General features: G+C 26.8%; 1 protein-coding gene across 1 annotated transcript; it reads right to left on the bottom strand.

Annotated features, from left to right (window-relative positions):
- Positions 1 to 4961: 4961 nt before the first annotated feature.
- Positions 4962 to 6716, bottom strand: LOC8277828 (receptor like protein 29). The gene has a single exon (XM_002520357.2). The coding sequence runs from the start codon at positions 6464 to 6466 to the stop codon at positions 5093 to 5095; it is 1374 nt and encodes a 457-aa protein (XP_002520403.1). The 5' UTR covers positions 6467 to 6716; the 3' UTR covers positions 4962 to 5092.
- Positions 6717 to 16697: the final 9981 nt, after the last annotated feature.

Genomic DNA, 16697 nt, shown 5'->3' on the forward strand with positions numbered 1-16697 from the left:
ATTCTAAAAAGTAACCATAGAATGATGAAAAACACCAACAATCAAATCAGATGATTTAAAAGAGAAAAATAATAATAATAAAAAAAATTTAAAACTGAATAAATTCGGAATTTTACTTTTAACTTTCAAATTACACGCATGTCTTTTTATAAGAGTGTCTTTACTGCTAAATAAACCATTTGGTGATCTTTTAACTCTAGTCATAATATTATTTGATGATAATTCTTGTTGAGAACACTCATATATAAGTTATTATATTTCTAAAAGAATAATTAAAAAATACTTTGATAACATTCGTTCAATTATACATTTTACTACTCACTTTTCTTTAAGAAAAAACAATTATACCTCAACTTATTATCTTTACTACTCGCTTTTTTTTTGGGAAAAGATAATTATACCTCAATTTATTATTATTATGTCAAAGTATGAAAGAATAAATACTAATTTCCTATATAAAAGAATTTCAGGAATCAAACTTTAAAATTATGTTTCTTATGTTAATAAGTAGATTATTATTGTTATTTTTATTAGTCATTTATTATGTCAAAATATGAAAATATAAATACTAATTTACTATATAATAAAACTTCATGAATCAAACTTTAAATTATGTTTCTTATGTTAATAAGTAAAATTATTATTATTATTTTTTATGCTATTTTTGTGAATATATGTCAACAGCATTTTGAATGAGGAATGAAACATATTATTAATCTTTCAAGAAATGATAAAAGAAGTGTATAGTAGGACAAATCTTAAAAGAAATATAATAATGGAAAAGGATATTAAATAATACTTTCTCCTTTACTTAATATATAATGTTTTCTCACTTGAAAATAAAAAAATTAGGACTTATTACAATTCTGTTAAATTAGAAAAGTTATTTATTAATTAATATATTAACTATGTTTATATAATTCAATACCAAAGCGATTTATAAGCTAATATATTATATAAATTAAAATAAGAAACATAATAAATATGAACATTATATATAATTAGCAATTATAGAAATATATCAATTGCAAATATATATATATATTCAAACTGTTAACTAAATTGTCAGATTTTGATATGAAAAGTTAAATTTTTTTAAAAAAATATACTGAAATTGAAAACTGTTGGTTCGATTAATTTTTCAATTTTAGAAAATTTTTTTGATTCTTTGATTTTTTGGTCACCTCTAATTAATATTTTTTTCTAAATCTATTTTTATCCTTATTAAGTGTACATATTAACCCTTAATGTAATTCTAAACAATTTTAAAACGTCCTTTCACATTGTTTTCTTTTCCAAAATTCTTATTAGAATATTAAACCAATCAAACATAAAGTAAATCTCTCTGAACCAAAGGTTGCTTTGAGTTTTAGAACTTTGTGATGTCGTTTCATTGCTCAATACGATGTTGATGAAGAAAGTGGCGTGGTGGAGAAAAGGAGTTCCCCTTTTGTTGCCTGCCATATCCATTCCTCTACCATCGGTTAAAAGCCAAGCATGCCCATGATATGAGTTTAATATATATATATATATATATATATATATATATATATATATATATATAGTTAATTTAGAGCGAGCGGTAAAGTTTAATTCAAAAATTTTAATGTAATTATATATTTAAAATTTAAATTTAAAATTTTAGTTAATTTAGAATTAATACTTATCATTTTTTCTATATGTTTTTTGTCAAATAACCTTTAGAATACTTATTTTTAGATTTTTTGCCTTACTAAAATAGTATGCTAAAAAAAGTAATGATCCAACACAAATATCACGTACAAAGATAGAGATCCTTCAATATTTTAAATTACATAATACAATTTTAATCATTAAATTGAAATCTAATGGTTACATTTTTATTATTCAATAAATAATTATACACAAAACAAGACTTAAATTTTATTTTCAACAAAATCATGTACTATATTATATATTGTGATTCATGTAAATATGACTTATAATTTAAAAATTTGATAAGACATAAATATATTTTGCTTACAGCTGTAATTGAACTTAGTCGAATTCAACTTTAATAAATTTGAGTTTGATTCGTTATTATGTTTCATAAATTTGAACCAAGCTAGAGTTTAATAATAACGAACTTGAATCAAATTTGATTTTATTTCGAGCTTGACTCATTAAAATTTATTTATCAAATTTAACTTGAATTTTTTAATTCTATTAATTTATTTAATAATACAATTTATTTCATCATGTTGAATAAATTAATTTTAAATATTTAATATTTAATAGAAATTAATTATAACGTAACTAAAAAATAAAAATATCTTTACACATTAATTTACATAAATTAATAAATATATATATATAAAATAAAATAATTATAATAAAAAATATTTTGCATCCTTTATGAGATTAAACACAAATCCATTAATGGATTAGCTCATAAAAAGATTTATTAAGTCTGTAAACGAGCTAAGTCGAGAACCAATGAACTGAATATTGATAAACTTGAGCTTAGTTTGTTAACACTAATGAGCTTCTATTAACGAGTTCAGACGAATTTTTATGGAGTCAAATTCGGAGTAGTTCACAAAAGGCTTAATTTGTTTACAACCCTAATTATACTTTGTGGCAGTTAATTCGCTAAACCACATAATATAATTTTTTTTATCTTTTTCTAATTTAGATGAATATTTAGATTATTTATCAGAATTAACAGTTATATTACTTTTGAGTTATGTCTAGAATGACAGTATTGTTGATTAAGGGTCCGTTTGATACTGTTTTAGTATTCTATTGTTGTTGTTTTAAGAAGTATTGATCAAAAAGTTGTTTACTTATTTTGTCATAAATAGAAACTAGTTGTTAAATAAAAAAATATAGTTTTTATTTTTATGTGTTTGGGTAAATTTATCGTTTAAAATATTGTTATAATTAAAATAATAATAAAAAATCTGTCAAGATGAAATATTTGATAAATCCTTTTCAGATAATTACAAGTTATATTTTATAATTAATAAGTTTCTCATAAAGGAATTATCAATTAAATACATATTAACATATTTGCAGTGTTGTTGTGATTAAAACAACTAGAAAAAGATGTAGATCCATTTGAATTTAAGGTATAAAAATGATGAATAATAGAAGAAAATAAAGAAAAATAAAGTTGGTCACTATATTAATATGCTTTCGAAAATTAGACAAAGAATACTTTATTTTATATTTATAAATAATAAAAATATATGGATACAGTTTATAGTTTAAACCAAAGAGAAAAAAAGAAAATGAAAAAGCAAACAAAGAAGCAGTTAAAATGTGCACTGAGGGAACTGTTTGCAGAGGTAAAGTAATATCAAAGTATGCAAGGAATGGGTTTGGGTTCCAGCTCTCTCTCTCTACTCTACTCTAGTGTCCTTGTTAGTCAGTCCTTTTGTGTCTTGTTGTGTCATCAAACACACGCCAGTCCTTGCTTGTCCTCAATAATAAACCCCACAACTTTTTTTTTTTCATTTAATATTATTTTTTAATCCTGATAAATGAATACTAATAATGAAGAGAGATTAAAGTATTCTGTGATAGAAGAATTTAAAGGCAGAATATAAATACTTTTAAGAAAAACAGGGACTTACATGTAATTTAATTCCATATGGTATAAAGTATTGTAAAAGTCTTATAATTTTGCAAGAAAGGACCATATAATATAAATCTTTTTAACCAGTTTTATGGATTAAAAAAAGTACTACTGTCAAAACAAAAGTGATGTCTTTTAGGCCAGATCTTTCAGTAATTTGCTCAAAGAAACATGTGTCCTTTAGCTGTAGAGGAGAATTCATTCAATTTCTGCACTTTCCCTTTTTTTTTTTTTTTTCTAAACATTAATAACTTAGTGTAATTATATACATTTTTATTCACTATGGAATATTAGTATAGCTATAATTGGGGCCTTATTCATATTCTATAGAGGATTATAAGCCTAAACAACCAAACCCAAGACACCATAATGGTTACTGTAGTGTGGTCACACCCACATCATAAATAAAATAAATAAATAAATTTCTGAGGGTGAACCATGCAGGGAAAAGAAAACTAAGCATAAATAGGTCTTTTTTCATAAAACATTTCCCAATAAAGGCATGATGGAAAACATTAATATCATCTAAAAATTTCTTAGTCCCAAATTCATTTTCATCCATCTGTGCCTGTAAATAGTTTGATTCTATTCTATCAGTCTTCTTTTCATCACCAGTTATACATGTTCAATTTGGGCATGTGTCCTTTTGAAGTCAGTGTCAGATGTTTTACCTAAGCTTGCTCTTTCAAATTCCTAGAGGTGCCAATTTATGAAGTATGTATTATTCTCCTTCCATTTGAATTTTCTTTTCAATATGTTTGCTTCAATGGTTCAATAGTAAAGGGTAACTTGGGAAAAGTACAAAATAAAAAGTTTTCATTTAATATAAATTTATTTATTAAGTAACCTTATCATAAATAAAATTAATATGTAATTTTTCTTTAATTTCTTTGGAATAAGATGAAATAATTTTCAAGAGTGAATTTATAATATTTTTTTTAGAGATATTCTATTAATAAATTTGTTAGTTGTTAAGGATTAATATTTATTAATGTCATAACATCACAAAAAGAACAACAATATTAGTGCTAGAGTAATATATATATATATATATACCTCCGGACCCTTTTTAAAGTATTAAGTAATTACTTGGGACTATCTGCTACATTTAAGAGCAGGTCCAACAGCACCATGCGCTTGTTGCAGATTATGCTGTAATTTCCGCATACTAAACTAAAGAAGGCATAAATGTAAGAAGATTTAAAGGAAAAGAAAACCTTTGGGAATAGAATAGAGTCAAACTGAAATTTTGAGTACGTTCATCATCAGAAATTTAGAGGCTTCTGCTAAATCTTTGGAATCCAGTAATAGCAGAAGAACCTTAATTTTCTGCTAAAGTTATCAGAACCTGAATTAAACCAAGTGCAAACAAAACCGCAAAGCCTTTATCTAAATTCTATCAGATATAATTACTAGTTTATCCATGATACAGAACTAACTGAGAGTAAGCTAAATGGAACCAGCAAAGGTAATTAAGGAACACAGATTACAATATCATGCTAGAAATATTATTTGGTTCAATCCATGAACAAGCAGGCCACCAAAGAAAAAGAACGGTATGGAACACCCATTAGAAGCTTGAGATTTCTTGTTCAAAGAACCATTCTTGCTGCTGCTACAGACACTAACCCCACTTCCAATCTTGACATTATATGCTTCAGTTGGATTCAAGCATAGGCCTGGATTACCACTTAGATCCAAATTCCGTCCAAGCCTCTTCAAGAAACTTGCATTAAAAGGCACAACTCCGCCCAATAAGTTTCTGCTAAGATTCAAGTGATAAATGTGAGATAAACTGCCAAAATCTGGAGGGATTTCACCTATCAACCTGTTGTTTTGAAGAGAAAGAGTGCTAAGATTCGTCAACAGTGAAAAGCTGGCTGGTATAGTGCCTGAATACCCTGAATTGGCAAGCCTGAGCTCTTGTAGTTTCACTAGCTTACTTAAGTCTACTGGCAGAGGAATATTCATTGGGTTATCATCCATGATGAAGTACTGCAAACTTTGTAAGTTCTGCAATCCTGTTGGAAAATATCCCCTGAATCTGTTGTTACTCAAAGCCATGAAAGCTAATGAACTGAGCTTCTGTATACTGTCAGGAATCCTACCAATAAGTGAATTTGAACTCAAATCGAGTTTTTGAAGCCTTCCCAGTTGGCCAACTGTGTCTGGAATTAGACCAGTGAGGGAATTATAGCTTAGATCAAGGCCCACTAAATTATAAAGATTACCCAATTGCGTTGGTATAGCCCCTGTAAGCATATTGTAGCTTAAATCAAGGTGCACTAAAGAGCTCAAACTAAAAATTCCAACAGGAATAGGTCCAGAAAGATGATTTTGTGACAATGTAAGGATTTGTAGAGACTTTAGCAAGGAAAACTGATGTGGGATTGGACCAAAAAGAGCAGGGTTTGATCTAAGACTGAGTTGTTGAAGGGAAGAATTAAACATAATCAGTCCATCTGATGAAACAGAGAGAAGGGTTTTTGTATGAGTGAAACAGTTCAAAAAAAAGACAGACTGAAGGTAAGGAAGAGAAAAGATTTTGTTTGGAAATGTAGCTATAGACTTGCATGTTGGGTTTGGAGGAGTACCAAAATCAAGCCTAGAGACATGAAGATGGTTATCTGGACCTAATTTGCATTCAATTCCAGGCCAAAGAGACAAAGGACTACAAGGGTTAGGGTAAGAAGTTCTCCAAGATTGATCAGAAGACATAGAATCCATAATCTCGAAAAGGGTGTCAGCTTCGGAAGGAAGAATGTCATTGGTTGCATGAAGGATGGAAAAATAGGGGAGAAAGAGAAGAAGCAGAGTGAGTAGTGAAAGTGAAGAAGGTGAAAAAGAAAAGAAAATGCAGAACAACATAATGGAGATGAACAGGAAAAGTGGGCACGGATGTGGTTTTGTGGCAAGCAAGTTGCAGGAGTTGTTTGGATGGTTTTAGCAGAGTAGTATCATTTGATGTGGGAGCAAAGAAAGAGAGAAGAGAAGAGAAGAGGGATGTGATTGATATGATGGGTGGGGTAGTGATTATGAATTCTGGAGTCATGACATTTGAGTGAGAATTTTGAAGCCAAGGTAGGGTCAAAAAGATTGATTTCATTTTTGAAACAGAGAGAGAGAGAGAGAGAGAGATGGGCAAATAATAAGATAGCATGTTTCACTTTCTCAGACATATTTGCTAGTCCTGTTTAATTCTTATTAGTAGGAAAAAATAAGACATAAAATGAAGACTTGAAATCATGGAATTGGAAGAAGGGATACATGAATGGGTAAAAAGCAAAGGTAGATAATAAGTTAAAAGATATGGTACCCTAAAATTGAAATTCTTTTCAAAATTTGGAGCGTTTTGTTTGTTGTGAAAAAATTATGCAGGAGTGAAGTTGCAATAATAATAATAAAAAAACCAATTAGCATCTTATAAAAATTTATTGTATTTAATACCAAAATATATTACATACTTATACTAACTACATTTATAATTAAAACATTTCAAATTGAGTTTAAAATAATTCTTTTTAATCTTGCTACTCCAATTTTGAATCTAGCTAGTCTTCTCTTTTTTCTTTTTTTTTTCTTTTTTCTTTTTCTTTTTCTCTAAACTCATGTCTTTTAAAAGTGGCAAAATTCTAATTCCAATGACACTTAAGTTGAAATCTAATTAATGAGAATAAGTCAAAGATATTGTCCCTTTGTGTTCTCTCCAATGGTTGAATCGATGGTTACTTATTCATGAATTAATGACCGATTACTGGTTAGGGTTTCTCTAAATCACAATCTCTACTCTTAAACGGCGGTTGAATTAGTTATACCTTTCAACTCCTCATGGCTGGTTTAGTCCCGAGTTAGCCTTGAAACCAGAATTCCATGTTTGATTTCTTACTCTTTGAATCACATCTTTCACCACTTTAATATACAATTACTTCCCTTAAGTTATAGTTCACCTAAAGCATGAAAAATATAAAAACTAATAAAAAAATATCTAAATTAACATTAATTTATAGCTAAAGATTCTACTAAATTAATTATAAATACAACTCTATTAAATTTCACGATACTTGAACGTTTGCTCGTCCTCGAGTCAAAAAAATATAAAAAAAAAAAATTAAAACTCGATTTAATATGCGTTAAAGAAAAATTAAAAATCAAAAAATATCACATACAATATATCTAAAAAAATGTTACAAGTAATTACCCTGTTTAGCTCACACCTATTAACTTTAACTATCCATATTACAAAATTAGAAATCAAAAGGTTATGAATAATAATCTAAAGATTATGCACACAGATTTGTTGCAATTCAGATATGTATATACCTTTTTAAGATCTTTAGAGACTCTAAGTTGCACAATTTCATAAGCTAGAACACTCAATTTATTTCCATTAATGTGAGTTATGCATTCAAAGATAACAAAAAGGCTTTACTTGGCTTATAATGGGACTAGGTTTAATAGTTAATCAAACAAAGAAAATAGAGGAAGTTATAGGGCCTATCCATTTTCTTATTTTGTTTACTTTTATGCCAAGTGTTTTAAATTTTTATTTATTTTTTTACTATTTTTTATTTCTTTTTTATACTACTTTGGTCTGTCTTTTTTTGGCATTTCACTGTGTTTTGCTCTATTTTATTGTTTTTCTTCTCTTATAGTTTTTTTTTTAATTGTTCTTTTCATTCCCATTATTATTTAAAAATTGAAAGGTATTTTCTTCATGCAAATGGTCACTTTTCAGTTTTAAATTTTGTAACTTTTTAATTAGTATAGTTAATATTATCTCATTCTCCTTATTCTATTTGCTTTCATTAGAATAGTTTAGCTGATTTTTATAAAAAAACGTATCGTTTAAACTTTCATTTCTGTTGATTTAAGTATTATGTAAATACATAGTAATGTTTCTTTCTTAACATGATCATGCCTTTAAGAACACAACTGGCTTCAAGTTTTATTTACTATTTACAATAGTTGCTTCAAAATTTATTATTGTCTTATAACAATATTTTTTTTGAATTTTATTATTGTTTCTATTTTCAAGTTTTTAATGTACAATAGAGCGAGAGAGAAACATAATAGATATATATAGTAAATTGGTGGCATTATATAATCACTTATTATTTTATTATATCATTTTATTTTATTAGTATAAATATTATAATATATTTAATATTATCATTTTATTTGATTATTATTTATTATCATAATAAATTATTAAATAATCATATCAAAGCCACATATATTCTTTTATTAAGATTCTATATGACGCGACTTTATAGAATGTTACCAAGTAGAATTTTATTGAAAAAATTAGCCTATTTTATGTATATATTATAGATTTTATTTGAAACTTCCTATTGTTACTTCAAAATCACTGGTTTATTTATTCATGTAAGAGTTTTTTTTTTTTCCAGGTTTGAATTTTGTAACTTCCTTTTTTTTGTTCTTTTATGAGTAATTTATTTCATATTCGATTGTCTTCTTCTCTCATAAACTCATTCTTCAATTTAATTCATAGATTCTTAGAGATTTTAGACTTTTCTTCTACTAGTAAAGATTTTGGAGTTAATGGGTATAGAAAATGATGTTAAGTCTGTGAGAAAATGGATAAGCTAGACATTGAAAAAGATGATGCAGAGTTTAAATTTTTCTATTAAAACTGATTGAGATTTTGATTGTAAGAATAAAAATATTATTGATTCTTCTTCAAAGAAGAATATTATATCCATGTCTGTACATAAAAAAAATATGATTTTACAATCTAAATGAGAAAAATTATTAACAATTGGAGTGTGATATGTCTAAAATATACTAGTTATTTACTCATTATATATTTTTTACTATATATTTTAAATTTATTTTATATTCTATTTGAGACTTCTTTTTTTAATATATTATATAATCATTATATACAACTTAATCTTTTGCTATTTTATTACACTTTTTAATTATATATGCTTTTTGAATTTTTTTACTTTTATACACTTTTTATAATAAATATATTGTTATGTATATATTATAAACTCAAAGTATACTTATAATATACTTCGATTATACCTTTGCATACTCAAAATATATTATATGAAGTCTAAAATGTTGTTACTTTTGATATGAGAATGCTTATTACATCAAAGTTCATATACCTTGTTTTTTTTTTCTCAATATCTATTGTGGTAAAGAAAATAAATATTGTGTCTATATCTATATATAAAAATATTTAAGAATTTATTTAAAATTCGAATTAAAAAAATTTAGTAAGAACTAAAGTATTATATACCTGAAATAAAATCGTTATATATTTAGTATATACTATTTGCTGTATACTTTAAATTTATTTTATAATCCTAGTATATTTTATATATTTACATTAAGCTTGAATTAATTTAGGTAGTTGATTCAAAACTCTTTTAAAAAATCTAAATGTTGTTACAAGTTTTCAAGGTACACTAGAGAGAGAAAGAGATAGACGAAAAAATAAAAAGGTGTATGTGCGGTTTGAGAGTTGAGAAACTAAGAATATAATTGGAGAAAAAATAGAATAGAAGAGTGGAAAAAGGAGACTAAGAGAGAATTTTAGCTATTCTTTGTATGCACTAAAACCTAAACTCCATGTCATGCTCTTATTTTTTTTTTTTATCTTTTACTTCAGTATTGTTCTTTTAGTTTTAGTTATTACAATGATAATGGAAGTAGATGTTCATTATCTACTCATAATATACTCGAAGTATACTATATACTGTTAAATAAATTTTCTATAGTAATTATAGTCTTACTCTTGTATTTGCTTGAGAACTATTGCTTAGTAAATTCTAATTATTGATTAAAAATTTAGGCAAGAGCTTATTTTATTTATTTATTTATATGATATGATCTTGTAAATCATGTTAATTTATGCATATGATAGATTTTAAATTCATTTTTATAACTTGTTTTCATGAATTTTTCGTTTTGCACATACTTGATTTCATGAATTAAAATTTGTATACTAAATAATTTTTATAATTAGAGAATCTGTATTATACAACACATATATAAATTCTAAAAATTTAAAAATGGCAATAGATACTCATTATATACTCATGTATACTCAAAAGTATACAATATACTATTAAGTCTAAAGTTTATTTGAATATAAGTAATTTATGCTCGTATATATTTCGATGATACCTTTTATATACTCTAAATAAACTTGGTATCAATCATCTATTATAACATTCATATTTTCCTTCTCTAATTTGTTCAACAATGATTTTCGTTATTGCATTTGCTAAGTCATCATAATGTAAAATATTTTGATTTGTCAAGAGATTTTCAAGAATTATTCTTAATTCTTTAATGATTGCAACTTGTAGATTTGTCCTTGTTGAACTTGATGCAAAGTAGATATTTTGTAGTTGAATTACTATGACAGTTATATACAAAAGGTATCTGGTGAAGTAACATTTTATCTTCTTTAACTCTATATAAAATAGGAGGCTTACATTTTTTTCTTATTTGTAATGATAGATAACCATTTTTAACTTAGTATCAAATTCGATTCTTATTATTCTATTAATTACAGTGAAGAAGAATATATATTGTGTCTATATATCAAAAAATATAAAAGATAATTTAAAAATCTGAATAGAAAAATTCGGTAAGACTCAAAATATCATATACCTAAAATGAACTCATTATATATTTAGTATATATTATTTATTATATACTTTTAAAACTGTTTTATATTTTTTAAAAAATAATTTCTAATTTATTTTAATTTATAACTTTCATAAAATACTCTTTTATATCGTCAATTAGACAATGACATTAATATAGTTTTTTTGTTTCAGCTTGATCCATTATTAAAAAGAATAGTAGTCTTAATTTGTTAACTTTTTATTTGTACATTTAATTATTTGTTCGATATGCTCAAATCATTTATTTAATAAAAAAAAGGAGAAAGAGATTTTGAAAAGGCTTATTTAAAACAATAGAATTATATTGTGTTTAAATATTGAGATGGAGAACTCAATCGCAATTAATTTTTTTCTTTTGATATTGGCACTAACTTATAATGACATACTCAATTTAGAAGCGTTCAAAAAAAATAATAATTTATCTTTTTTTTTTTATTAATTCTTCCTCATCATCTTTCTATTTATATCACCTCAAGAAGTTGTCATGCATCACTACTCCTAGCTTATATATATATATAAATTTTAAATTATTACTTTATTTACTTTGTAATTCGAGTATGTTTTAAATTTTTGAAGATTAGATGTAAAATTATAGGAGTAACAATAATGACAGTAAAAAGTAAAGATGAGAAACTCTAACAAAAATCAGGCAATATGATTAATAGAAAATATAATATCTTTGTCTCTTTCTTTCTTTCTTTATTGCTTATGTTCTAAGAAATGGATTGTTTTTGTTTCTCTTTCTTTTTATTGTAGAAAATTTGTGGATTAAAAAAAGTCAGTTATTGTCAGCTCCTATTTTTCGGATCTAGATATTGAGAGAATTACAGAAAATCTGATAATGAAAGTTACTTTCTTTCTTGAGTCTCGAAAATTGAAAAGGGTTGAATCCGAAAGAAGGATAGATTAATTGGACTTAAAATTACTTCTCCAGAATCACTTTGGACCCAATTGACAGAAAAATAAAATTTGAGGGGCAAAACAATAGTTTTCACAAGTTCATGGACAAACTGTCAAAATTTTTAGAATTTTTGATCCTTTGAGCCAATCGGCTCTACACAGAGCTGATTAGCTTAGCATAGATCCGAATGGGTTCTATGTAGAGCCAATTGGCTCTACACGGACTAATTAGATATTTTTTTGAATTTTCACATTGTTTTACGAGCATTTTCGACCTAAAACGCTAAAATTGGTAAAAATAAGCTTCTATAAGATATTTCTGATAATTATTGGGACTTTTAAATGGTTGTTGATGATAAATGTTTGAAATTAAAAACAAATTTTTTTTATTTGATATTAATCTTAATGGTTGTTGATGATAAATGTTTGAAATTAAAAATAAATTTTTTTATTTGATATTAATCTAATAAAGAGAAATAATTATAAACTATTTATTTTATTAAGTTAATAATTATCAACATCATCTAGGATTTCATAACCTTACTCCTATAAATAGAAGAGTATGGCCTAAGTCTAGGGTTGGTAACACACATTGAGCTACTCTCAGTAATTATTAGCAAGAAACATCGATGCATATAGAAAAGAGAAAACCCTAGGCATTAAGAAAGAACTCTCAAATTAGGAAATCCATAAAAAGATTGACAAAAACTTTTTGAAAATCCAAAAATGTAGAACTCGATTCTCATCCTCTTTTTGATTCAACAACTTCCTCATCTCCTGAGACTCACAGAATGATAACTAACGGTTACAACATAAGGGTTTCCCTATATCAGCATCATCAACATCTCTCTTCTAATTGTTTCAATTTCTCATTTTTTATGAAACATGTTAGAAATGTTATTTAAATGATTATTCTACATAATTCATATGATTAGATTAGATTAGAATTTTTTTATTGAACTGGTTTTTATTAGATTTTGAATATGATAATAAGAACACTTAGGGTTTTGAACCTGATTTGATTAGATGTTAAATTTGATTAGATAATTAAATTATATTTCCCTTTTTTTTTCAATTATACATATTCTAACCTAATATTTTTTCCTTCTGTGCATGTAAAAAATCAGTTATGTGCTTGAAAATCAAGGAAAGACCATAGAAAAACCCCTCCAAGCCTCCAAAGCAGATCGACTTTGCACATAATTAGGCAAATTTTTGAGTTTTCGATGTATTTTGGTAGTTTTTTCAGTTGTAACTTAGTTTTAGGTTAACTTTTACGTTCTTTTAGTTGTAGGTGGGTTGTAATAGTTAGATTTATTTTCACCACTTTTATTTTTGCTATTTATCTATGATGGATGTCCAAATATATGCTACATAATTGTGTAATTAAAATTGGACAAATAGACTTAGGCCTTAAAAATTGGACCTGCATGAAAATTGTATAGTCTATTAGCTTAATTAAGATGGTAATTGGACTTTAATTGAAATCCACATAGATATAATGGGTTTTGCCATGTTTAGTTAGGTGAAATTGGGCCATGTTAGATCTAGGATCACTGGAGTAGGTCTCTCTATAAGAAGTAGTCAATTAAGTTTAAAAGGCTCGGTATTTAAAGCATAATTTATTATTGGGTTAGAGCAGACGAGCCTTGTACATAATTGCCTAAAAAAATTAGGTAATAACTTTAAACATGGGCTAGGGCTTAATAAAATAAACTAGACTTAGAGGGACCTCACATGCTGTAGTGTTTGATGTGTAGAAATATATTATACTGCATCTATAAGGATAGCCCATTAAAAAATAAAATTAAAGATAAATATATATAAATAAAGAAGTTGGCTTTCAGATGCATCTTTATGGCGTAAGCTTCCTTATGGAATCGAGAAACGTCACTCGTTAGTAAAAGTATCTCGATTACCTGAATGGCGACTCCCATCTCCATGATAGTCTCTATAACTAGTTAGCGTGTTCCTAATAAGGTTGAAAAACCTTGCAGTGCCGTAGTTGCTAGAGACATCTGGGTGCGCATCTGAAACCGCTGCCCACAGTGGTGACTCCACTAGGGATAAGAGAAGCTGATTTAAGTGTGTGTCTATCTTTAATTTTATCATTTAATGGATGGTTCTTGCATAACTACACTTTCATACATAATACGCTTTGGTCACTATAGCCTCGAAAGCATCGGTTATTAGTTTTTTGGTTCCACTCGAACCCTAAAATTGCAACATCGGCTAACCATCACTCATGAGTAATGCGTGGATTTCCTTTGTTGTATGGACCCTTGAGTAAAGAAAAAAAGCCAAGGAAGAGCACTTTTTTACTTATAGGAGCTTTTTATCCTATGCCTAAGACTTAGCTTACGGTAATGACAGTAGTAACCTCCCTTAGGAACCTTAATACTTGCTATTTGAAATGTCTTTTCTTTTGAGTACTTAAGCCTGCATATTGGGAAACCTTGGTCCAAAGACACGTTGAATCAGACCCTAGGCTCAAAATATGTAGACTTCATACTTATATTGAAAAACTGTGAGTTAAAGTCATATAATCAACTGTTTCTGTGTCATGTCTAAATTAAATACATTGTTAATTGATTAATAATAATAATTATTACTCTTAGCATTATTATTATAAATTTTATTTTTGTTATTATTGATACCATTATTAATATTATTACCTTGCTATCATATTTACTGTTATTTTAATATTATTATTGTTATTACATCTGATTTTCAAGTTTGCTATACTTGAGGCTATTAAATTTTAATTTTTAATATGTTATTGAATTAATTATATTTGCTTATGCTTATGTTATTTATAGTTATTATTAGTGGTTTAATTGTGACATCTAGATGAGGCGACAGTAGAACATGCCACCTGATGGGTTGTATCAGGATCGTGTGCGCACTGGTATTAATCAGAGACAGGTAATAAATATTATTTTTTGGGTTTTGCCTGGTCGAGTATAACTCTCTAGGCTGCGAAAGTTTGACTGCCAGAGGAAGGTCCATAGTCAAGCGTTGCTCTAGGCACAGGCTTATTTGGGTATCAAGTGTCCAGGCTGGATCTAGGACCCTAGTTGAGCTTCGTTCTCTAGGTGTCAAACCTATTGGATTAAGAGAGCCAAAAGGCTATCAAAATTGGGGTTAGGGTTCTGCTAAAGCACTCGTCCTATAAGTATTTAAATTGTATTTTTCTGAATTATAGCATGACATGTGTTTTAATATAATATGATATATTATTCTGATTAATAAATATTTTACTAAGGAGACTGTAATTATTATAGGATTATATGATTTTAACTTACTCTCAAGGTTGACAATCTCAATTTTAATTTTTCAAGTGATAGTTAGGTTCTCAGCCGTCTTTCGTTGACAGGCCGACTTTCTTCTCCTTCGAGTCTATTGTAATTAATTTCTACTTTTGTATTTTGAATTATTTCAAATTCTAGACTTTCTGCAGTAGTATACCTGATATATTATGTTTGATTCTAAATATATGTCATTTACAAGTCTCTAACTGGATGCTAACAAACATCCCACATCTTCATGTACTTTTAATTCTATTTTGGGATATTATGGCATATTTTCTAAGACAAACATCTTCGTGTCATCAAAATATACTAGTTATTATAAAAAAAAATTGTACTATCATTCAATTTATAAATATTAAATATAAAGATATAAAATAAAAATGATAAATCCATCTCATTTAGTTGCTCTCACAATGAATACAAATTAAAACAATATTTTTCGATATCTTCTTAAATATACTTTTAACATCTTTTTAAATGATATATTAAAAGAGTTCGTATAGATAAAAAAATTTGAAAAGAAAAGTCATAAAAAAAATTAGTAAAAATAAAATTTGCTTTAAAAACCGTCAAGAAAGAAAAAAAAAATTAGACCTACTACAATTGACAGAAAAATTTAATCAAATCGATCAATTCAATTAACGTTTAGATATGAATTTTTTACAAAAAGAAAAACTATCGGACGGATGTTTTAATCGAGCTAATTTTTCTCAATTTTTTAACTTTTCCTAGGGATATTTTATTAACAGAAAGTTTGTGATTAATGAATAAGTTTCTCAATTAATTGAACTGACAATTTTTTAATTGTGATTAAAAATATTTTAAATCAAAACCTACCGATTTATTTATTTCTTTTTAACCAAACCGTGATCACCGTCAGTTTTTTTTATCATTCATTATGTAAATAAAAAGAAAATGCAAAGAGTCAGGTTACATGTTCATTTTTGACATCCCTTGTGTGTGATTGCAACCCCTTTAACATAAAGATTCTCATAACAGAACATCTGATGCCTGTACCTGAAAATCAAGGGGAATCATAGATGACAGAGCATCTGGCTCATTCTCAACCCAGAAGCATATCTCAAATTTTATCAGGAAATTATTCACAGCCAGGAGCCATCTTCCGAAGAAAAGATGCATCCTTGCAGGTTTCACGCAATAAGAGAATAATAGCAAATTAAGATAGATTCTTTCTTTTTTTGTGCTGTAGAAAGACAA

This window comes from Ricinus communis, chromosome 5 (assembly GCF_019578655.1).
Source record: "Ricinus communis isolate WT05 ecotype wild-type chromosome 5, ASM1957865v1, whole genome shotgun sequence".
Taxonomy (NCBI): domain Eukaryota; kingdom Viridiplantae; phylum Streptophyta; class Magnoliopsida; order Malpighiales; family Euphorbiaceae; genus Ricinus; species Ricinus communis.

Coding starts and splice junctions, on each gene's coding strand:
- LOC8277828 (XM_002520357.2), bottom strand. CDS start 6,466: ATGTTGTTCTGCATTTTCTTTTCTTTTTCACCTTCTTCACTTTCACTA.